Source organism: Monodon monoceros, unplaced genomic scaffold, assembly GCF_005190385.1.
Source record: "Monodon monoceros isolate NGI ecotype Baffin Bay Population unplaced genomic scaffold, NGI_Narwhal_1 Super_Scaffold_18, whole genome shotgun sequence".
Taxonomy (NCBI): domain Eukaryota; kingdom Metazoa; phylum Chordata; class Mammalia; order Artiodactyla; family Monodontidae; genus Monodon; species Monodon monoceros.
This window is the reverse complement of record NW_021703774.1, coordinates 120,114,433-120,140,579: the sequence shown is the minus strand read 5'-3', so window position 1 is coordinate 120,140,579 and position 26,147 is coordinate 120,114,433. Positions and strand designations below refer to the sequence as shown.

The 26,147-nt window shown below is 36.0% G+C and overlaps 1 protein-coding gene across 4 annotated transcripts in view; it reads right to left on the bottom strand.

Moving 5' to 3' along the window:
• The window catches only part of PTGER3 (prostaglandin E receptor 3), a 125,876-nt gene that overhangs the window by 70,245 nt on the left and 29,484 nt on the right, over nt 1–26,147 (bottom strand). For 2 of the 4 annotated variants that reach the window (XM_029231033.1, XM_029231032.1), the window contains exon 2: nt 18,055–18,234. The exons of 1 other annotated variant lie outside the window; for it this stretch is intronic. In XM_029231033.1, coding sequence (XP_029086866.1) covers nt 18,055–18,234 — 180 coding nt within the window. Of the gene's footprint in view, nt 1–9,555; nt 10,454–18,051; nt 18,235–26,147 lie in introns of those variants that run through there. One more of the 4 variants, XM_029231035.1, reaches the window with a different exon arrangement.

Genomic DNA, 26,147 nt, shown 5'->3' with positions numbered 1-26,147 from the left:
TTTTATAACTGGAAGTTTATACCCATCCAGTCTTAGTCTTAGTTTTTACCTATAAAGTAATAATAATGACAGTACTTCTCTACCTACCTAAAAGTTTGATCAAATAAAACTACATATGCTAAAATGCTTTAGAAATTGTAAAAGAATTCTGTAAGTATTAATTATTAGTATTATTTTATTGTTACCACTTACAACTAATATTATTCCTGAAGGTAGCATAAATGCATTTTTGCAAATGCAAGTAGTGTTATTTAATGTCAATACTGGCTATAAGTGATTAAGTTCTACTGTGCTTTGTACATGTATTATCTTATTTCCTTTCACCATACTGTGAGATAGGAATCATTATTTCCAATTTACAGATGAGTAAACAGAGGCAGAATGAGATTAAAATATTGCCCAGTCACATAGCCTTTAAGTCAAGAACTAGGCTGCAAATCTATGTCTTTGAATCCCCAAACTCTTTCCATAAGGCTGCCTACTGCTTTCCCATTGATGATGGTATAAACTTTTCAGGTGGCAGTGGCATATGGAAATGATGTCTTCAGGAAGCAATTAATGCTGCCAGTGATTTCAACACTTCCAGCAAGGATGGCAGTGTCTGATTCTGTGTTTCAAAAAAGATGTAACTATTTCTAACCCAGTTAAGGATCATGCTGAATAAATAAGGAATATGTTTCCTTTAGGCTTAATTTTAACTGGAAAACATATTCTGCCCCACCCTCTGAAAATGAAATAAAGTCTTTCTTTGAGAATAATTCCTCTGTTGATTTAAAAAACAAAGCAAAACTCCTTGTTGATGCAATTGTATTGATTCTTTATAGTTATTTCAAATTTTAAAAGCTTCCTTAAACACCTACTGAATCATTTGTTTCTATATTTTAAAGTATATTTCTCTTTTTTCTTGGTCAAGAAACTTTAAAAAAAACACTAAGTAGGATTGGTAATGTACAAAAATTTGATGACTATTATTCATGCTCAGTTTATTCTGCTAAAATATATGTTTTACACATAGTAAAAAATTATCAGGGTAGATAACAAGCTGACTTTGACCAAATTCATAGTCTTGGCAGTTTTTCATATTTAATGAGGACAATCACATACTTTAGGCAATAAAATCATTGATAATAAGGCCACCAGATATTCCAATTTAACGGGAAAATAATTGCTGTTGCTCTTTTTTTTTTAATATAACATTCTTGTTTTCCTGAGTAGAGTTATCAAAAAATGTTGTAAACTAATAAGGTAAACACAGAGACCTCGAAAGGCTGGCTTTGAGATTAGATCCAACTATGATTCAGTTAGTGTCACATAAGGCAGAATATAAAGCACATAGGAAGGGGTTTGAAGCAGAGCATGGCTCAACAGCTAAATTCAGACAAATTTCTTTCTACTCTTTCAAATATTTTAGCCATTTCATAACCGGTTTCATGCAATGAAATCACTTTGACAAAGGATTTTTTTTTTTTTTTTTTTTTTTGCCACACTGTGTGGTTTGTGGGACCTTAGTTCCCTGACCAGGGATTGAACCCTGGCCCTTGGCAATAAAAGCATGGAATCTTAACCACTGGACACCAGGGAATTCCCTCACATTCTTATTTTCTTACCCTAAGTCTTAAGAAGTTTGAATAAAATTTGTATGCTTGTGAAGACATTCAGCCTCAGCTGGAAACTGAGCTTGATTTTGATATTAGTGATAATAATTTATAACATAATAATAACCATTTATTGAATGCTTATTATGCGCCAGGTGCTAGGTAAACACTTGCATGCATTGTTTCATTGAATCTTTGCAATAAATCTGTTAAACTTTAGATAACATTATTATCTTCATTTATAGTTAAAGAAACTGAGGTTTAGAAAGTTTAGGTTAATTAGCTTGATTAAGGTCAGCCTACTAATAAATTAATAGAACTAGGATGTGCCACCAAATTTAGTCTAATAACAGTTCCCATCCTCTCAAACACAATGCTATATGTTTGGGTCTCCCAAAATAATATTAAGGAATTAGTGCAGAGGTTGGGATGTCTTTTTCCACATTCCCAATATGGTTTATGGATTCCTCAAGCAATTAAGATTGCTATTGTGGCTACTATTACTACTATTAATACAGCATCAATAACAATGACCCCTGCATATTTATCATACCCACCACTCTTCTGGAATACTTACACATTTAATCTTCACAGCTACCCTATAAATTAAGTGCAAAAATCCCAATTCTTCATATAAGGATTCAAATTCTTAGAGAGTTTAAGGACTTACTTTCAAGTTCCATAGCTATTAACCCAAACTTTGATCCAGGTCTGACTCCGAAACACATACTTTCATACTCCTGAAGGTAATCTGACCATGACACTTCTCATCCAAACGAAGTTCCTACTAATCTAGTTGGCATCCTAGTTGCCTCTTGCCTTTCTCCAAGGATGTCACTCTCTCCCTTCCAAATGGTTGTCTCATGCAAAAGAGAAAGATCCCTTAAGTTTGAGTGTATCATTCTCCATCCAATGAAATGGAGAATGGTGTTTCCCATTAAGAAACTTCAAGCAATGTAATCATCCACTGTTATTACTATTTTTTTTTCTGAACCTATTCTCTCATTAAAACTTACTTTCCTAAAATGAGGTCTGTAAATTACTACGTTATTTTAAAAGTTATAGTATTATCAACAACAAACCATTATGAAGATCTTCAGGCTCCATTTCTCATGCAAATTACATAGAAGTTGGCAGGCAGAGGGAATTTACCCTTCAGACATTTGCCCTAAGCAGTGACTCATTTGATTTGGTTTAATTAACTCCCGGGTCAGTAAAAAAAAAAAAAAAAAATTTTAATAAAGGTTTACGTGTAATTGGGTTAAGCCTGCTCTGAATAGATGCTAATCGACCCCTGAGATGCCTGAGAATTGCTGACTATTATTGCAATTGAAATAATAGAGATAATCTGCAAAAGTAGACCAAAGATAAATTCCAAGATGCACTGATTTTTTTCGATTTTTCAAGTTAAACTGCTATAGGTGGGTTGCCATTTGCGTTCATCTGAAAACATAGAATTCAAGTTTTGGAGATGCTGAGATTTTATTCCCTTGAGCAAAATGTTCTGCACTGTTCTAATCAGCCTGACCAGTTCTGAAGAAAACAGAGCAGCCAGTTGAAGAGAAAACTGGTGAAGGGATAAAATGTCAAATATACCAAATAGATTTTGCTTGCTAGCAACAAGGGAAGAAAGACTCAAAAACTGGGGACAGCTTTTCTCTTTCTCAAAGATAAAATATGCTCCGCTCTGAAACTGCATTGTATTTTGCAGGAAGAAGCTAGAGCAAATTTCAAAATTAAACAGGAAGAGGTGATAAACAGAATGGTTTCACTGCAGACAAATGGCCGGCTCTCCCTCTGGCTGGTCCTGAATTTTACAAATTCTCCCAGGAGTCCCTGTGTCATTAGGAAGCAAAAACACCTTCTCGTTAAGCCCGATCCTAAGTTACCTTACAAGCAGGAGAGAAAGTATGAAAGGAAAAACAAAAAAAGAAACAAAAAAAAGGACTGAAAGAGATGCATACTTAGTAACCCAGATCATGATAAGCTCTTAGTTTTTAGCAAAACTCACAGGCCTGGGCAGCAAGCGGAAGTGCCCTCTTTTTGTGCAGCCATCTGCTGCCAGCGGTGATATTCTCTCCACTGCAGAAGCGGCTCTGCATCCAACAGGGAAGGTGTGAATGTTCTCAGTAGTGTGCACGCGCCTAGATTGGACATAGGACTACATTTTTGCTGAAAATCTTGTTTGCTGAATCTAATCAGTACTGTTGGAAAAACCACCTTCCCACTGCTGCCCAAGATTATTTCTGGCTGTGGAAAAAATGCCCAGGCATCAGAACAGAGTCAAAGCCTTTCTTTCATGGGGCCTTAGAGGATTTCTCCAAGATAAACTTGATGCTTCAGAAAATAATCATGGCAGTAGTTCTTCACTAAGTGAATTCACAGCAATTACATTCTAACCTGAAATCAGGTGAGAATCACAGCTACACTTCTCACTAACTCTGTGGACTTGGCCACGTGATTTACCCTCCCCGAGCCTCAGACTTCTCATCTGGAAAGTAGTGGTAATAACACCTACCTTGTGGCATTGACATGAGAATTTGATAACATATGTAAAATATAGGTGCTCATAAAATGATATCTGCCACTATTGTTATTATCACTATTGTTGTTAGTGTTCATGTATATTTAAAATCATTTTCTTTTCTAGGAGTTTGGTTCCTTACATTTTTTTTTCTATTAAAAGGCCCATTTTAAAGCCGGTGTGATCAAAAGAGTGAATTATTCAAGAAATACATCAAAACATGGAATCTAGGAAACAAGGTATCTAATAAAAAAGAGGCAATAGGCTGAATAGAAGAGAAACTTTAAAAAAAATCTTAGGCTCTAAAGGAGGTACAGATTATCTGATAGGTTTGAGCACTTGGAAAACTGTTAAGATTTGGTCATTAGCACAAAGAAAGTTAAGCAAATTTAACTTGATAAGTTCTTAACTCTAGAAAATAAAAAAATGTGTCCAAGAAAAGAAACATGATGACAGTTCTACTGATTCTGCAGTTAAGAATATTTACATCATCATAAAAATGCAAACACTGAATTCTGATTTAATAAAATTGTGTTAGAACCATAATGGGACAATGCGTGAGGAGAGAGTTAAATCCAGCAAAATAGAAAATCAGCCTACAAGGTACAAAGTTGATTATGCAGGATACAAAAACATAAATATGTTATTTAGAAATATGATGGTATATTTCAGAAGAAATGTTGAAAAAAAGCTGGAGAGCAGGCTGGTGGGGGGAGGGTTAGAATGAGGAGTGTGGGTATCATTAGCTTTTTTTAACTGAATGAAAGATTCTTTAAATTCTATAGTGCTTTACAATTTTCAAAAGTTTCACATACATGATTTCATGTAATCCCATAATCCTTTTATTTATCCCCTAACCCTATATTGCCCCCACCCCCCCACTAGTAACCACTAGTTTGTTCTCTATATCTGTGAGTCTGCTTCCCTTTTGTTTTATTCACTAGTTTGTTGTATTTTTCAGATTCCACATATAAGTGATATCAGACAGTATTTGTCTTTCTCTGTCCAACTTATTTCACTCAGAATAATGCCTTCCAAGTCTATCCATATTGCTGCAAATGGCAAAATTTCATTCTTTTTTATGGCTGAGTAGTATTCCAGTGTGTGTGTGTGTGTGTGTGTGTGTGTGTGTGTGTGTGTGTGCGTGTGTATCACATCTTCTTTATCCATTCAGCTGTCATAATAAACATTTAGTGCCACTTGACTTTTTAAAGGCATGAACATAAAATATTGTGATTAAAAATGAAACACTGAAGAAAAGAAATACACATTTGAGATATAATGGACATCCCATACACAGACACACACACACATTGATAAGCCCAAGTGTATGAAAATCTACACAATCTAATCTTTGTAATATTTCCTGAGCCAAAAATAAAGAAGTAAATGAGATCTGTCATCTAACAATCAATATTATAGGATTTGGTAGTTTGGATGAGGAGGAAAAGGAAAGGAGGCAGAAAAACTTAAGAAATGGAAGGCATGGCCCCTGAATTCAATGATCCTCCAGTCTGGTAAGAGGACAATCTCATAGGAGAAGGAGGCTGGAAAACCAAAAGTTCTTTTTAGGGAGAAAAGGAACAGAAACCTTTTATAGGCATTTCTGTCTATGTGGCCTAGAGATTTCCTATGAGCTGTTTTTCAAAATTCAAAAGAGAAAAACTTGTCTGTGTTTAGCTGACAAGATGAGCTTCATGACATTCCAGAGAGAAAGGAAAAACATGTTTTTTCAGCTACAGGATAACACATAGATCAACCAACCTCTGATTGTACAGATGAGGCAAATAAACTTAAAAAAAGCTATGTATCTTTTCCTATGTGGGACCAGAACTAGACTTCTAATATCACTTGTGTGTTCTGGTGAATGCCCAATACTAAGTTAGCCAGACTGTACTATAGTGGTTTGAGATGAGAAAAATCATAATTAAATTTAATGTTCCATTGATGAAATCCAGATAATAAAATAATATTAACCATTACCTACTTGTATAGTGCTTTCAAAAGTGTCCTTATCTTCATTCTTATTTAATCCTAATAATCCTGTGCTGATAAGAAAATTCAAGTTCAGAGAGGTTTACTAAATTGTCAAGGGCAAACAACCACTGAATAGCAAATTAGATAAACAGACTTAAGTGTTCTGACTCCTTGTCCAACACTGGGAGTTTTTCTTTTTCATTATGACCCACTAAAATTTAGAGAACATTTTAGAGAAATGATGTTGCTTTAAAAATGCTTTAAAATACTTTAAACATGCAATCTCTCAGTAGTGGTCAAATATTAATTAATTAAATTAATAAACGAATTATTTTAGGTTTCAATGACAATTCTGCTGAAGGGATAGTAGCAGAAATATGCAAAATGGCTATGGTGGGAGAAAATCTGTCATAAGGAGAGGATCCATGCATGTCTAACTAGGGCTGCAAAACATTTAAGGCAGCGGTGCCCCTTCAGAGCTTGGCAATAAATGAATATTATTTCTCCAAAATTTTTCAAGTAAATATTAATTCTGTCACTGCAATTCTGAAAATAAAGAGGCCAGGCAAAAAAAAAAAAAAATTTAATGGTCAAGGAATATTGAAAATAAATAACAAAGAGCAATTGTTCTTCCTCTAAAAATGGCTTTTCATGGATCTTCTAAGGAGAAGACTCCAAACCACTGACTTATGAAAATCAACTTGCAATTTCATGCATACTATGTACAGCTGTCCAATTCACATACACACATCCAGAATGTAGGATGCTCTGGTATCAAAGTGTGGGGTTTCCAAAATATAAATATATCAGTGCTCTAAGATGGCACTTTTTTCCTCAATAAGGCAAGAAAAATGCAAAGATAAATATCATTAATTGCTCCAGATGTTTCCCTCTAGAGAAGTGCAAACTATAAACATCAATACTGCATTCCACTAATAGCTTCAAGCATTGGCTTAAAGCATCATTAATTTTACATTTGCAAGAAGGTCTGCAAGTGTATGCCTTGCATTTTACTGAAAGTTTCAATCAATAGGTCCTCCTTGCTGCTTTCATTCTAAATAGCAACACAAAACTATAGTACAGGCAGAAGTGTAAAAATATATTTATCCATATACATAACATAACATAAAGTCACGTAACAGAAAATAACTGGAAGTTAGATTCTAACCATTTTAGAGATTGCATTTTTCAGGTGAGGTGATATTTATTTTAACTGATTTTTTTAAATAGTTGGTTTTAAATCTCTCTTGCTGGATCAACACAAGGCAAAACTAAAACTCTGTGTAAGGCAAATGTGTCATTGGATAACTTGTAATTCTTTTTCAAAAAATGGTCCTTTCATTTTTCAACCTGTTTTTGGCAAGTAACCTATATTGCTCCTATTCTGTTTGGGATGGTGTTGTTTCTTTTCCCCACATGATGGCAATTTTTAAAAATGATTGCAGTTCTGGGCTTCCCTGGTGGCGCAATGGTTGAGAGTCCACCTGCCGATGCAGGGGACACGGGTTCGTGCCCCAGTCCGGGAAGATCCCACATGCCGCGGAGTGGCTGGGCCCGTGAGCCATGCTGGCTGGGCCCGTGAGCCATGGCCACTGAGCCTGCGCGTCCGGAGCCTGTGCTCCGCAACGGGAGAGGCCACAACAGTGAGAGGCCCGCGTACCGCAATAAAAAAAAAAAAAAAAAAAATGATTGCAGTTCCTTTTAATAATTCTACCCCCCATTATGTTGATTTATTATTATGGGCATTATGCTGATTGACTATTATGGGCATGTCATTCCTTGACATGAGATGTCAAGGAATTTTGGTATTCACAGGGAAGTAATTATGTTGATTTAGCTGCAGTTTTCGATTTTAGTTTTCAAACCAAACATGGACACTTGTGAGGTTCCTTGAATCACAAAGATTTTCTCACAGTGAGAATTCTTAACCTGTGTGTATAAATTTCCAAGACATCTGTAGACAGACTTTAGGAGGACTGCACAATCTCTGACACTGTAAAAAAATTCTCTGTGCTTTTTGTGAGAAGGGGATCCAAAACTTTCACCAGATTATCAGAGGGGTCTCTGACCCCACAGTGTTTAAGAACCAGTGTTCCACTGGGTACTTCTAGTTAAATCTAATTTTAAAAGGCCTCAATGGGTTATAATGGTTTCAGAATTATTTTCTTCCAATGTTCTTTTCAAAATTGAATTCAAACAACCGTGTATGTTATATTCAAAGACTTCTTTTTAAAGGATTGCATAATAATATTAGGCATAAGCACTGATTATCCACAGACCTTCCCTACTTTGCCTCAGAAGTTTACAGTAAACTAATGAGTACCTTTGTTTTCATTTTAATTTTGGGTCAGATTTGTGGTTTAAGTTTTTCAACTTCCCATTTCATGCAAACTAGAGTTTAAATGTCAGTTATAGAGATCATGACTTGAACTCTGTCAGCAAAATGTATGGTAATAGCTCTATACCTGAGGTACTGCAGACTGGCACGAACTCAGAAAGGTACAGGCTGATAAAGAGATATTTGCCCCAGATTTGACTGCTCTTTGATAAAGATTATGTCTCAGATTAAATAAAACTCTTACAACTCTGTAACACAGATCAGACATGCAAAAATTCCGTTAAAGACAGAATTTGGTAAATTAGTTCTCTCTTACTAACGCACCTTGCCTGGAAATGTGAACTTAATTAAGAGGAATTATAACAGATTTTCGAGGTCCTGAGAGAAACAGACCATCTTTAGATATCCCTTTGAGAGACATATAACCCTAGGGCCTCTTATCAAGAACAAAATAGGGATTGGAGGCATCAATAGAAAGATGATACTTTCTAAGAAATTGTGCCTCTTTGTCTGTGAATAGGTTTATGTGATTACGGAAGTGGATCAGGGCCCATGGTGATCAGGGCACTGCTGTAGTGGTAGTGCCACATTTTTGTGCAGTCAGACACAAACTGGCATTTTAATGCCTGCTTCCTTGAGAAATGCCAGAATGGTGCCTGTCAGGACCAAGATCCCACAGATGGCCTTGTCCTGAAAACCCTCACACATAGCTTCCTCCTAGTGGCCATGGCCCTTGCCCTAAGGCAGAGGGTCCCAACTAGGGGCCAATATGTCCTCCATGCTGCGTTTGGCAATGTCTGGGGACATTTTTGATTGTCACAACTAGGGCGATATTACTGGCATCCAGTGAGTAGAGGCCAGGGTAGCTGCTAAACAGCTTACAATGTACAGGACAACACCCCACAACAAAGAATTATCTGCCCCAATATGTCAAGAGTTCCATGGTTCAGGGCTTCCCTGGTGGCGCAGTGGTTGAGAGTCCGCCTGCCGATACGGGGGACGCGGGTTCGTGCCCCGGTCCGGGAGGATCCCACATGACGCGGAGCGGTTGGGCCCGTGAGCCATGGCCGCTGAGCCTGCGTGTCCGGAGCCTGTTGCTCCGCAACGGGAGAGGCCACAGCAGTGAGAGGCCCGCGTACCGCAAAAAACCCCCCAAAAAAACAAAAACAAAAAACGAAAAGAGTTCCATGGTTCAGAAATCCTGCCTTAAGGCCAAGTCACTTTTCCCCACTCTGTGAGATTACAGAGGTATGCACGATTCAGACCCACGCTTTTTACAGGGCCACTAGAATTTAGTCAGTTTGAATGCCTTGGAAATTGTACTGCTTTGGGCAAAGTGGAGTGAAAAAATATCTTAAAATGTGCCTCCACCTTCCTGGTTAATATCAACTCCTTTCTCCAAAATGCAGATTAAATGTCAACTCCTACAGGAAACTATTTCTTATTTCAGCATCACCTCCCCCATATGCTTTCATTACCATAGGCTTACCCCAATAGCAGCTCTGTTCAAATGATTTGCTATTCCCCTACTAGATTATAAATTCATTGAAAGCTGGGTTTGTTTGTTTGTTTTTTAAACCCCTGTGTCTTAGTGCCTACCAGAATGCTTAGGCCATATTTGGTACACAACAAATATATGTTGAAGAAAAGAACAAGTCTGGAGGACTGGCTTGGATTCTGAGTACCTTCCTCCAAAATAGGTTTACTCAAGGCTGTTTTAGGTGAGCACAACAACCTCCAAGATATCTAAAGATGCCTGACTCCTTGTCCTCTGAGAACATGAAGCTGGGCAATGTCATTCCATGGCATGTCGGTTCATCAGCGTTGTAGTGGAAATTCTTGGTGTACCAGAAGATAGCCATAGTGATGTTTACCTCAAATGCTACAAGACTGTAGGGATCATAAGATCTGGTCGGGGGCTTCCCTGGTGGTCCAGTGGTTAAGAATCCACCTTCCAACGCAGGGGATGTGGGTTTGATCCTTCGTCGGGGAACTAAGATCCCACATGCCACGGGGCAACTAAGCCAGTGCGCCGCAACTATTCAGACTACTGAGGCCGTGTGCATTGCAGCCTGTGCACCACAACTAGAGAAGTCCACGTACCACAACAACAAAGAGCCCGTGTGCAGCAATGAAGACCCAGTGCAGCCAAAGAAAAAAAAAAAAAAAAAAGATTTGGTCAGGGGTTTACGGCAGAGCTCTCCCTAAATGCCTTTTCTTAGGAGGAAGGAGGGCGAGCTCGGCGTGTTACTTATAATGAGCTTGGCTTTGCAGTCTATGTTCTACAGAACTTCTCCTATCACTGAGGGAGGAAGAAGTAGAGTTAAGCTAAATAAGCACATGGAATAGGGTAGTGGGGTAGCCCAACACATCTCTACCAGTAATCAGCTCACACCAATACACAGGTACAAGTCTGCTGAAGGAGCTGACTATGAACAAGGGCAATTCTTATGTTGGCTGCCTGTAGATTATACTCAAATCCACAAGAAAGTAGGAGAACTAAGTTTAGAATAATTTATAAATGTGCTTTTGTATTAAAAACAAAAATTCTGAGATTATAACATGACTAGGTATCGTATTGAAAAGCACCTCTCAAGTTTATAGCACATCAGTGATAATTTGTACTATATGTTATTATGGAATATAAAACAAAATGATTTAAATGCTACAGATAGGATGATGCTATTGCATTACATTGTGCTGTTATTTTGGCAAAGCATATCAAATAGGATTTTAGCAAAATGCTTAATGTGATTATAAGTAAAACATTCCTGACATGAGTTGGCATCAGGAAAGAAAGACAGGGACATTTCAGAACATTCGACTTTATTTCCCATTGACAAGCACAACATAAATAACGTACATTTTTTAAGTATACAGACTGGCTCTGACTAGAATGCCATCAAAATTCTGATGTACTTTTCATAGTCTCTTTTATTTTTTGTCTCCACCATATTGAAGACTACCCTTTAAAACATACTGGAAGATATGTTTAAATACACTTAAGATAACTAACTACATAAAGGTGACAACAGTATATCTTCCCATTTAACCAAGTGTGTAGGGATGGGATGCTGAGTAGGAGAGGTGGAGAAATGTACACTTTCTATACTGAGTTTTACATGATTGATTAAAGTGCCAATGATTTCAATTCTTACTTAGATACATTTTGAAAATAATATATTCATTTGTTGTAAACAGATCAAAATAATCAGTGCCTATTTTTAATTTGTTTCCTTAAAGAAATGTTCGACTTTATGCTATTTGTACAAAATTGTTTGGTTAAAGGAGAGGGAGAAGGTAAGATATTTCATATATATGCAGGAAGATTGGGAAGAAAGAGTTTAGCAGTCAGTGATGAGTTGAGTGAATTTAACATTCACTCTTACAGAAAAGAACACTGGCCACTCCTTGCTTTGTCCTACTGATGCTCAATTATGAAAAGATAAATGTGGCCTCTTCCTCTCCTTGCTTCTGTGAAATGGCCTAAAAGGATGAAGAATCTTGACAAGTTAGAAATACACAGGTTTTCCTTCACCTCTTTCTCTTTGTTCTCTGTCCCACCCTCCATGCCTGTTCCATATGAGTGTCATTTCAAAAGCTGAAAGAACATTGAAGTCCATTAGTAAGTCATACACATTTTCTCCTGCTGAACATTACAGCTTTGATTTCTACAGAAACTGAAAACCATAGAAAGAAACTATTTTCAAATAACTATTAAAGTCTGGTGATTAGCTAGCTTTTGGCTAGATATCTGATTCACTTTAATTAAAGAGTCAAAATATTCTAATTCTAAAACAATTAACAAAAGGATTTAAGATCTGCTCTAAAATAATTTAGAAGTGCTATCATCTCTAAAATGCTCAAAAAGCCTGAAAAGGCTAATTTGTATCTGATGGTAATCTCTTTCCTTCTTATCTTTACTCCCATAATAAAATTATTTCATCAAAGCAGATATTAAAAAGCAGACTCAGATATTTCATATATTAGGACGTTAGCATATTAGAAATGTGAAACCATTCTCTCTCTTAAAAACAATCCCAGCTTCACCATAGTAAATATTTCTGTTACTTCTTCTCCGTGAGAAAATGGAAAAACAGGCTGGAGGCAAGGGCACTGGGGAAACAGTCTCGTTCCTAATGAGGAAATAAGCATTCCAGTGGATATTTGAGTTATGCTTTGAAACAGATTGATGTAAAACTTCTGAAAATAAAATAATTTTCATTCTCAATAGATAAAGTGTGTGATTTATATATGAATAAATATGGTATATGTCTGATTGAACTGCATTTCTAGAGAATCAAAATGTACTTGTCTTGTGGTATAATGTAATGATTTACAACTCAACTTGTATAAATTATAAGCCTTTAAATAGAATCCTCACTTTAGGAATTATAAAATAGAGACTATATGGGGGCTTCCCTGGTGGCGCAGTGGTTGGGAGTCCGCCTACCGATGCAGGGGTCACGGGTTCGTGCCCTGGTCCGGGAAGATCCCACATGCCGCGGAGCGGCTGGGCCTGTGAGCCATGGCCGCTGAGCCTGCGCGTCCGGAGCCTGTGCTCCGCAGAGGGAGAGGCCACAGCGGTGAGAGGCCCGCGTACAAAAAAATAATTGTCGACCTCTTTTAGAAAAAAAAAGTGCCTCACTTCTAGACTTGTTGAAGTCTTTCATAAATATGTATAGTTTCAGTTTTCCCTTTGTCACTTTGAGAACAAAGTCACCCTGTACTACTCTTTTTACTTTCTTCAGTTTTATAGGTGGACTCAATCCAAAAAAGGCATTCAGGGAAGGCATGTGAAAAATTTTACTTAATAACTACAACATGAATCATTATAAAATTGAAACCTTTTGCATGAGAGAAATCTAGGGGAAATGAACTTTTACATGTAATTAGTAACTATATTAATGATACCAGTATAATGGAGTTTAATTTTTGAATTTTCCCTAATTCTCTGTTTCATGCTTCATACGTAATTACCACCTGTCAGTAGTCTTAGAATTCTGAACAGATAGCAGCTTCTTAACAAATCTGCATGTGACTTTTAGACTGATTTCCAAATTTTGTAAATAGACCCTATCATAACCTATGTTAGGAAACATCACAGATTATGTCACCTCTTATTAGCACTGTATTGCAACTCAGAAAACAGTTCTGTCTATTTAGCCACAATATTACTCTTCATTTAAAAAATGTTATAATCTCATTCATTGAACAATTCTTTTCATTTATTTAGACCTCAATTTTTGCAGATTTGAGACATAACACAATCACAAAGCTAGCAATAAACAAGCAGTTGTGAAGACTGGGCATGGTTGGTGACTTAAATTTTTACAGAGGTAAATCATGGAAATTTTAATTATTCCATACTAAGCTTTTTATATTTTTGTAGTAATAAATACTCTCTGTAGTAATAAAGTCTCTCTGTGTCACTCATCTTCTAGTAATCTGTATATTTCAAGAGAAGCTTTGGGGTTAAAATATGAGAATAAATGGGTAATATATGTGCCTAAAATTTCATAAAACAAAATTTTTCGATTTTCTGTAGCTGACTTAATCCCAATACAAAGAACTATGATAACTGACATGGGGAAGACTGAAAGCAGATCACTAATCTGGGGTCAAAACCAACAAAAACATATAAAGTATTAAATAAATAAAATTCTTGAAAATTTAATATTAGAGTATTGCCACAGATTGTCCACCTTATTAAAATACTGTTTTGTCAAAGCTTTTAGTTTGTCTATTACTCAATGCCAGTGTGGTCACAGGGTCTTTTATAGTTAACTTTTACATGAGCTTCCACAATTTTATTCCATAACATGGTCAAAAGGTCTTTTATATAATAAAGAAGTGTTCAGTATATATGTGCACTTTAAAATTGACAATCATTTAAATCTGGCATGATTAAATGCTTACGCTTACTTAAAATAACTTCATATATAGCATTAGGTAAATTTGATAAATCTTGGGATAACACATTTGTTTCTTCAATTTAAAATATTTTAAAGATATCCACCATACTTATTTTATTTGAAAAGTAAACTGTTCTAATTGGTTGACGTGTCATCATTCTCTTCTGTGACACAACATAGCGGTTTAAATTCACTGTTTGGAAAATCAAAACTGCTTCGTAAAATCTACGACAGCTGACATTACATATATTTCTACATTGCATTCACTCACTACTTTCTATTTAGTTTCCTAGGTGTCTATGTTTTTTTTAACCAATACTGAGAAGTTTTGTAATTCCCATAATTTATGCATGCATTTTTTTCCTGCTCAGATATATGCATGGATAAACTAAGTATATGCGAGTGAATTTAAAGGCCAATGAACTTAAATGTGGAAACTGACATACTCTTCTGCAGTGCCTTTAGATGTTTACTTCCTAACCACGTCTAGGGCCTCTGAACAACATCTCTGAAATCTAACTTCAGCTATCATCCAACGACTGATATCATTTAGGACTTAAATTTCTTATCAGGTTTTCCATGTACTAACAAATGGCTGCCTACATAACAAAACTCACATGCTGTTTACATAATTCTTCCTTTTCCATCTCCTTTTTTTATTTTGACAATAATATTATAATTTTAAAGTCTCTACTAAAAAGATAGCCTCTTATGTCCAGATCTTTCTTCCAGAATTACTTGTTTCAATTATTTACCTATTCATTAATTCTTCTTTTTTTAAACATCTTTATTAGAGTATAATTGCTTTACAATGTTGTGTTACTTTCTGTTGTACAACAGAGTGAATCAGCCATATGCATACATATGTTCCCATATCCCCTTCCTCTTGCGTCTCCCTCCCATCCTCCCTATCCTACCCCTCTAGGTGTTCACAAAGCACTGAGCTGATCTCCCTGTGCTATGCAGCTGCTTCCCACTAGCTATCTATTTTACATTTGGTAGTGTATGTATGTCCATGCCACTCTCTCACTTCGTCCCAGCTTACCCTTCCCCCTCCCTGTGTCCTCAAGTCCATTCTCTACGTCTGCATCTTTATTTCTGTCCTGACTCTAGGTTCTTCAGAACGACTTTTTTTTTTTTTTTTTTAGATTCCTTTTCAAGCTTGTTCAAAAACTGCCATCATCCACAACTACCATGTATCCCTGGGCAGGAATTTGTTTTGTAGTTAAGCATGAGTTTTAGGCTGTTTTGTCTTTATGCATTTCTGTGGTTTGATGAAAAGTGATATTTCTTTGACAATAATCTCAATTACCACTTGGGAGTAGCAGTCTCTTAAATTAGTAATACAAATAACGCTCTTTGTTATGCAGCAATATGACACTGCACATCTGAAGATAAATTTGTGTGCCTGTAATTAAACAAGCAGAGATCATTCACTTTATCAGCTTGATGGTCTGTAATGGCATGAAGCGCTTCAACCATACTGTGGGGCCCCACCAGTGTGCACTTGCTTTTGGCAGATAATGATTCATTCATTCTCTGAACAAACAGTCATTGAACACTTTCTATATTCCAAGTGCTGTACTAGGTGCTGGAAGAAATAACCCAATCAAGCTCATACCACTTGGATCTATACTATGTGTATATCTAAACCTAGGGTATGAGGACCAGTCAAGAGGTAAAACCTCTTCACTGTAAGATCATTTAAGTGCACTTTTTTCCTGAAAAAAAAAAGTATGTAGTTTTGTTTCAGCCTCCATGAGGTGACCTGTAGGATAATCCAATTCTATGGCATAGAGAGATTTTATAATGGGGTTTTAGTATAGGTTATTTATCATCATTTTTTCCAAAACCTAGACTAGTGGAACGATCATGAGTTACAAAAGTGCTCCCAGCAGATTTTTTTCTTTTATTTGAATTTTTGAATTATACTTATTCATTTATTTTTTATACAGCAGGTTCTTATTAGTTATCTATTTTATACATATTGGTGTATATATGTCAATCCCAATCTCCCAGTTCATCCCACCACCAACCCCGCATCTCTGCCACTTTCCCCCCTTGGTGTCCATACATTTGTTCTCTACATCTGTGTCTCTATTTCTGCTCCCAGCATATCTTGCCTTCTCACTCAATTTGACATGGTCATTTAAATTGATTCCTCCTGATTGACTTAGAGTGGTGTACATATTAATCTAATAGATATTTTGTACCTCTTAGAATTAATTCTTCCCCAAATGCTTACTGAACACAAACACAAATGTAGTTACTATAAAGGAGTATAAATAAATCTCAAGTTTCTTAAAACTAGGAAAGCAGTAAAGAAAAAAGCAAATTAAAAATCTTCATGAGAAAATGTTAGTAAGTCTGCAAAATGAATGCTCTAAAGAGTATGAAGAACATATTATGTAGGTCTGATTTGAAAGATTGTTGTGTTTGTTGGGGAAATCTTCTGTTTAAGTGTAATTCTCAAAACTTACGTAGTGACCTACTTGTGCCAAAAAGATATCAAGCTTAGCTATCAAGGTTTGTACACATGTAGACCCTGAGAGAAACATTTTAAGAATAAATATTTAGATAGAGCTACTTTGAGAAGAGGGGAGAGAAAGTGCTGTGAGGGATCAATATTATTAATTTCCTAATCCTATAAATAGGCCAAACTATGGAAAGTCTTTATGGAAGCTTCAAAATATTTATTGGTGTTAGAATCAGAGTTAGTATTTAAATACCCAAAATACTGAAGAGAATACTTTTGGTGGAAAATCAGGGAAGATAATTAGCCAGAGTACCTATATTTAGTGCTCAAATCAGTCCTTAAATAGCATTTTGAAAAATCACTTCACTGACTCCCAAGCACAGTTTTACGAATCTTCTGCAGGCTTGTAGGAATTAAAAATGTAATCAAAAGGAAGAACATTTAGCAATTTGGATGGTCACAAACTCTGTCATTTTTGAAATAAATGGAACTGACTCTTATTCAGATAATGAATAAACCTAATTACCAACCCAACCAAAACTTAAACTTTGTAAGGTTAGCAGCTAATTTACATATTGAGCAATATTTAAATAACATCAGTACCAATGAACACTTGTGGATACATTATAGATGTTTTTTTAATCCTAACTCAACTTTTTAAAAAAATGTAAGGGGAATAAGAGTGACACAGAGAGAAAGAGAGAGAGAGAGAGTAAAAGAGAAAGCAGAAGGCCAAGGTTTTGAGCAAAAACAAACCTTGTCTTCAACGATCTGTGCGTTAAATTCCCCATGTATTCAGAATACTAGAATATTAACTATTCCCATCCCACCCCCATCACAGACCAAGATCATTTATATAGAAGAAAAAGTCTTCACCTAATAAATAATCACATATTCAGCTACAAATGACAGAGTCCCCCAAACACTAGACTATTATTAATCTATTTTCCTTTGTTTGTGTTTGAATACTTCTGGCACATAGGGGATTATCTATGCTTCTGAGACCATTTAGCCTTATATCAAAAATTCTACTTCAACGCATAAACAGTGGCATGCCAGATATGCCTAAATTCACAGTAAGGTTTAGGGCTATTTGTTGCCAAAAGCTGTGAACATGCAAGTTGATTAAGAGTTCTCTTTCATGCCTCTGTCTGTGTTATTTCATTGGATAGTGAGATCGTCTGTACTTTCTTTCCATTATTACAGCAGCTGGAGACAGCATTTGCTACCTGGCAAAACTTTTGAAGAAGGATCTTTCTTAGCAGCAGATAAACCCAGGGATCCAAGATCTGGTTCAGTGAAGCCAGGCGAACAGCTATTAAGAAGAAGCTGCACTCTTTCTGCTTTTCTGTGTACGACTTGCAGTGCTCAACTGATGTATGATTGAAGATCATTTTCAACATCATTATCTAAGAAAAAGGGACAAATTATTATTCCAAAGATTAATAAAGTCATATGCATCTCCCCTACACGGTACTTTGCACATAAATTAACAATCAATTGGTTATTGGATTGAAATGATCAATTCAAGCAACACTTATACTCACAGAACACAGCCCTGAATTATATAAGATATTCCTCTGGATTTTCCCACATTTTTGCCTATTCAACGTGATGCAGATTTTTTAAAAGTACATGTACTCAGGCTCTTGGTTCTTTGGATTTAAGAAGTTGGAAAACAACACATCTCAAAATTAGCCAAAGTTGTCTGTCTTGCTGCAGAAAATACCAGGAGGTTGACACCTAAATGAGAGCCAATGCTTCAAAAAAAACAAAACATATGTAATCTGAAACTTCAGTAGTTGTAACTGGAAAAAAAGAAAAAAAAAAAACCTAGAAGAAAAAATAGAAGCAAGAAAGGGGAAAATAGTTGTTATATTTTCTTTTTCTTCTTCTTCTTCCTCTTCTTATTCTTCTCCTTCTTCTTCTTCTTGTCATTAACATTTGCCGAATCCTTACAATTTGCCTGACACTGTGTCAAGTTCTTCATATGTATTTAATAAACAATAGAAGATAAATATTATTGCCATCTCCTTTTTACAATTGCAGAAACCAAGGTTTAATGACGTAAAATGGCTGAGCCAGACTTAAACCCAGGTTCATTGACATACGTCAGACAGCATTTTACCTCTTTTTGGTCTCTCCCTGGTCACTGCACACACACTAGAATGTAAACTCCATGAAGGCAGAATTTGGGACTATATCATTTTTTCCTCACTAGTTCATTCCCAGTACCTAGACCAGTATTTAGCAGAGGGTGTTCAACAACCATTTGTAAATGAATATATGATCCATATACAAATATAATATATGACATCTATAACATACATAATATAAATATACTTATATTTGAATGAATAAATATTTGTGATTTCCACAGAAGAGAACAAAATGAAGATTCAAATGGATCTGGAAAGGTATTCAAGCTCATTAATCATCAGAGAAATGAATATTATGACAGAGTAAGAATGCATTTTACACCCACTAGCTTGACAAAAATGAAACGTGACTTTGGGGTGTGGAGCCATGTGGGTGCTTTTGCATCCTACTAGCAGGGGCGTGAGCTGCAGCAGCCACCTGGGAAGAGAGGCCTGTCTCTGCTGCTGCTGTGCACAAGTCCCACTCCCAAGAGTACACTGCCCCTAACTGCTGCACCAGAAGTTGTGTGTATGACTGTTCATTACAGCATTGTTCGTAACAGCAAAAAAAAAGCAGGAACAACCCGAACATGGGTTCACACCTGCAAACAAAGAAAGGTGCTGACTTTATTACCAGCTCCTAAACTGGTCTTTCTAGACGTACATGACTATTAAGCACTTGAAACGTGGCTGGAGAAAATTGAGATGCTGGGATATGTAATGACTAATGAAATGATACTATCTTTGATATAGTGTGTTAAATAAAGTACACTATTAAAATTAGCCTCACTTGTTTCTTGTTACTTTTTAAAAAATGACATTACTAGAAAATTTAAAATTATATATGTGACTTGTATGTGTTGCTCATGGTACATTTCTACTGAACCCAAAATGTCTCTCTCTTAAGGCTCACATTTATTTGGATGTTCTGTCCTCAGGTCACACATCCCAAATTGAAGGGGTCCCAACATCCCTGGGCATCCCAAACACCCACAAACCTACCATCCCAACAATGGCACTTTCTTTCTTACACAGTCACCCTGGCTCAACAGGTCAGAGTCACCTTCGAATCCTTCTTTTGCCTTGTCCTCTGCACTGCCATTTGCTCTTGTTCCAGTCTCATCCTCGTTCAGCTCCTCCTCTCATCTGAATTATAGTGATAACACACACCCCGATGGTGCAAATAGATGTCAGCACTACACAGATTCGGTGTTCTAAATCTCGGCTCTGATCAAATCCTCACCAGCTATGAAAACGTCAGCTTGGTCTTACTGGACAGAACTGAGTCACAGGTAATTCTTAAACCAATCACTGGCACAGGAGATGGAAATTTCCGGGTTTGGCTTATAAGACAAATACATTCTCTGGGGCTTACACCCTGGTCCTTGACCAATTTACCACCTAATACCTGAACAAAATTATGGCTCTATAGACAAATAAGAAGAGAAAAATGGGTAGGCATACATTCTGACTCTGTAATTTCTTTCAAAGAAATTTTTTCCAAGGGATTTATTCAATAAAAGGAAAAAGCTGGACAAATAAGTGAATGTTCAGTGAAGAATTATCTAATCTAGTAAGAAACTGCAAACAAATAAATCTCTAGTATCAGGAGTAAAGTTTAATAAAATACAGCCTGTTTGCTTAATAATATATATATGAAGTAAGTGAAAAGAACAGAATGTAAGATACTATCATGTATATATAATTGTATTGTTATTACAATTAAATTATGTAAAGTATGTAGACTTGCAGAAGGCAATGGAATTATTATTATTAAACAATTATTAAATTATTTTAAATTTTTTATGTACATAAAAACATTTCAAGCAATTTAGGAAAGTCTTTTGTTTAAAGGGAGTTGATTATTCCCTTCATTAATAAATATGAATACACCAAATACACCAAAATTATTTAAAATAAATATATCTACATTAGTATCTTCTGATGCTGGCTCAGAGCCCTGTGAACTGAACACTACCTCCCACATGTGATGAATGTTAAGGGCCTCAAGATGGGGTGATTATCCTGAATTATCTGGGTAGGCTCAATATAATCACACGGGTTCTTAAAATCTGAGAACCTTTCCAGCTGTGGTCAGAGGGAGATGGGTCCACAGAAGAACGGTCAGAGAGATGCAGTGTTGCTGGTTTTGAAGATGAAGGAAGGGAGCCATGAGTTAAGGAATTATAGATGACCTCTAGAAATTGAAAGAAAAAGAAAAAAAAAAGCAAGGAAACAAGTCTGATTCTTCTTCAGAGCTTCCAGAAAGTAATGCAGCCCTGTGCATACCTTGATATTAGCCCAGTGAGACCCATGTCAGGCTTCCAACCTACGGAACTGTAAGATACATTTGTATTGTTTTAAGCCAACAAGTTTGTAATTTGTTAAAGAGCTACAGTAGAAAACTAATACACCCACAGAGTGAGTTCTCAACAAATGCTGAAAGGGGATGGGGAGGTATGAGCTTGAAAACAACTTATTCTCTCTCACAGATAAAACATCCTAGCAATTTTCCTTACTTTGTACACTTTGTTAGGAAACTTTTTTTTTAACATAAATTAAAAGTAAACTTCATCCTAACTCTTATATAAATTATCTCAATTTCTATATTTGCAACATGTAAAAATGCATTCCTGTTATTCAAGTTACATCAGTTAGATCTCAGTCTTTGACTAAAAGGTATAAAACTGTATTTTCAGTTCAGTTGCCTTTAAGAAAAACACGTGGTTATTAATTCTTTCGTCTTCTTTTTATAAGCTATTGGTGCTAACTCTTTCAGTCCCTCACCTCATCCAATAATTAAATATATTTGACCACTTACCATCTTTCAGGAAGTGTTCTGAGCCTCATCTAGAATGATTTAAAAACTCACTTAAGTTACATTTTCATTTTCTTTTACAAAATAAAGTGTTGTATTTCTCCAACTTTTTATAATCAGGAAAGTTCATAAAATTACTTATTAAAATGGAATTTCAGTCATTTTACACAGTCCTCCTTGATTATTTAAAAATTAATTTTTATGAGGCTAATAATTTAAAATTATTTTTATTAGGCTAATACAGGTTTCATATGCCTTACATTGGCTAGTCCACTGTAGTTTCCTGTAATTTCCTAATGACAATGCAGTGATTATGAAATTATGAAACCCAGTTCTGTAAGCAATAGCTAGCACATGGGAAGAGACACTCGAGCTTTCCCAGAACTCATGAGATGTGCAGCATGAAGATAATTGGAATTAGAGGCAGTGAGCATGATATCGCCATTTCCAAATGGCAGCAGGGATGGAAGTAGAACTCTTAATTCCTTGTTTAATTTTAAACATAAATGCAAGTTAACATCCATGAAAAAAGCAAGGAAAGGAGTCTCCGATGCTCCCGCAGAGCTTCCAGCAGGGAATAGAGCCCTGTGGACACCTTGATATTAGGTGTCCTATATTAGACATCCTTCTATTTAAGGAGCTGAACAGTGATGAGAATTTTTGCAAATATATTTTAGACGATCAGACTTTGGGAGAAAAACTTTGGCATCAATATATAGACTTCAGGTAGATTATTCCCATTAGTCCCATTCTACAAGGGAGAAGGGACAAACAAAAACCAGGATGCTTGGCCACCACTGAAGCTATTTTTTCAGCAAACACGCTGCACAATTGCTCCTTCTAAACAGCCTCATATAACAATCTGGTCAAGGGAGCCGTGAGACCAGCTGTGGTTAAACAGAGCTACCGCTCTTCTGTCAGCATCTTCTCCAGGCTCCATGTGACTCTCCCAGGCCTCTTGCCTCTCCTCCGGTTTTCAGCAGGAAGAGAGAGTTCTTTTTGTACCGTGATAGCGAGGAACACAACTACATCAGTAACCCCTAAATTCTCCATCCCTGCCTAGTGTCAAGGGCAATTACTTTTCTCCATCCTAAAGGAAGATTTGTCCGATTTGTCCCTTCCCCAGTGATAATGATCTTTTAAATGTACAAAACACTAACCAAGGAGACTTTTTTTTTTTGGTCACACCGCACAGCTTGTGGGATCTTAGTTCCCCGACCAGGGACTGAACCCGGGCCCTGGAAGTGAAAGTGTGGAGTCCTAACCATTGAACAGCCAGGGAATCCCTGGAAGATTGTTTTTAATATTCTGCATTTGGACTTTATTTTACTACAGTAGGATTTAAAAGTACACATTTAAAAACCTTCAGTACTTTATTTCTTGGTCCAAAAACGCCTTGGGCTATAGGCTACATATATCTATTGAAGATGATAAATGAGAAAACCCAGAAAAATTAATTTGTGGGGAGGGAATAAAATTTTTATTTTCCCTTAGGCTCCATTACGTGGTTTTTATGCATTTCCAGATTATTCCTAATATAATGTGTAAGAGAACTTTCCTCACAGCCAATTTTTATTTATGATGTTTTGTTTTCAGTAATCTCCGGTTGTCAGGTTATGGGAGAATAACCTGCTCCACTGGAAACTCCCTGTATAGTTTGATAAATGTGCTACATTATAATACATTGAAACCAGTCTGGGAGCTTTGAACCACTTAATCACATAATTTGAAGGACTTTCATGAGAAGAAGTTTCACTGCAGATTTAAGAAACAATTGTAGTCTTTTCAATTTGGTTACAACTCTGTTCTCAGATTGCCAAATCATCTCAGCATTCTAGACTTTGTTTCAGAAGCTTCTTCTCTTTATCTAATCTGGAAAAGTTGGAAATAAACAGTTCATACACATTAAGAAAAGTTACTAGAAGTTGCATTACTTCATCTTTACTATTATGCAATTTTATTAAATGTTTCAAAACAACAATGGACTAAGAATCAGAAGAAGCAAATCCTACCCTGGCTCTGCCACCAATTATGACTTTAAGCAAGTCATTTACTCTCTGTGCTTTATTAAATTTACGAGTAAGCCATGGGGTTGGACTGGATGGTCTCTTACATATACTTCTATGGCTAATTTTTTTCTGATGAATTCTGGGGCAAAACTGGAAAATGAATAAGGATTTAATTTGAAAAAGAAAAGAAACCGAAAAGTAAAAGATGTGGAACAAAAGACAAAACTCTTCTGCAGGAAAACCCCAAATGTGTCTTTTGGGAAATGGAAGAGAGAGGAAAACTACAAAGTTAGAAAGTGGACAGTGTAAGAAGACAAGGGACAAGAATTCATGAAACTTTAGGAGGAGATATTTTAGAAGTTCAGGCTTAGGCAAACACACTGATCAAGAGTTAAAGACCTGCCATAAATCTGACTCAGCTCTGCTTCTAGTTTGGGGACAAGTTACCTAACTTTGAATCTTGATTTATCTTTTTCTCTAAAACATGATTAATACATGCTTACTAAGCATCTTCTCCATCTAGTAGTGCAGTTGCGAAAATTAAAATGAGGTAAGGATAATTAACACCTTCAATCTACACAGCATACCTCTCCCCAAGCCCCAGGCTACTGCACTATTGTATAGGTTTCTAGAAACAGAATGCTTTGAGTTTCAAAGAAAGAATAGGGGACACTTAGGGGAATAGTGCAAGGAAATGAATGTATGATCTATAAGTCTGCTTTCCTTAAATTTCTACCTAGTAGAGTTATTTCAAAAAAACCTTCAAATTTGCACTTTAAAAATATTTGGTAATGCTGAATTATCCAATCACTACACAGAGGAACTCAAAATTGTAAAGAAGGCTGCAGCCTGTCACCACATTATTTGGTACCTAGGAATTACTTTCTTCTCTCAATTAGTATGAACTGTAAAATCTGTGTGGCTCAGTATAGCTCAGTACATATGTCTAGATAAATATTTATCTTTCTATTAGAATAGTCAAAAAATGTCAGTAACAAGTATTCAAATTCTGGCTGAAAGGGGGAAGGCAAAATCTACTCTATAAAAACATTCATTTCTTGGATTATGGATGATAGATTAGCTTTGTAATACTCACGTCAGAAGAGGTATCTTTATTATATTTCAAACTTTTGTATCTCAGGTATCAAGAGAGTCTAGACAATATGCCTTTGTCAAGGTTTAAGGAACATTAATGTTTACAAATGTTTAGAATTAGGATAGTTTTGTTTTCTTCCAAAATATAGTTTCATTTAAATCCCAAATGCTCTATCCTACTATCTTACACTCAGAGAGAACCACAGTATTAGTGACAATTAAGAGCAGCTAAATGGTTAAGGAAGGAATCAGAGATGTGGGCTAAGTTTTGTGTGCAGGGATATTCTCCTCAATATAAAAGAAAATTAAAAACTTAAATGGCCAACAAAAGGACAATGTTCAAATTATGGAACATCTCTCAATGTGCATAATATGTAGTATACTTTCCAATGTTAACATTTAAAATCATGTTTTTGAAGAATATTTAATAACGTGAAGAAATGTTCAGGATGTGAAAAGTGAAAACAAATGTTTATTACATAATATAATCCAATTAAAAAAACAATTCTGTGTGTATATATAGAAAAATACTAGAAGCAGTTAACTCTGAGTAGGAAATTAGGGTGATTTCTATTTTCTTATCTATATTTTTCTTTGTTTTCCAAATTCTCCACAACAAATGTGTTACTTTCACACTTCGAAAAGAAGCATTAATATTAGAGTACTTGAAAGCTTAGGTATAAAAAATAACCTACTATTATAATTTATTGGCAAAATTTTAGCATCACAATCCAACCTAGAACCATCACGTGGTCATTTTAAGTTGAATTCTTAGGTAGTCAATGTGTGACTAATTTAACAACTAATAGGTAAACAGTCTGACACTCTTACAATGGGTCAAAACATTTAACTTAATAGACAAATTCAGTTTGATTTATTAAAGGGAATGTGATGTTTAGTGGTAAAGTACTGGCATCTGAGATTCACGGACAGTACAGCCATGATATGCAAAAGAATCCCCTCCTGTGCCACAGTAAGTATACAACACAGGCTAATACTGTGATTCTAACCTGATATAACTTCTTATTTAACTTTGTTTCATGTCAAAATGACACTCATTTTTAGATCTGTGCTGTGGGAGAACTTTACCTCATACGGGGATCCAAATAGACACATGATGTACTTGGGATGGGCACTGGGTAAATATGGGCACACTGGGATCTCTTTTTGAATCCATGATCCCCAGCCTCCTTATCTCATTCCCTAGTTAGCTCATCTCTCTCTCTCTCTCTCTCTCTCTCTCTCTCTCTCTCTCTCTCTCT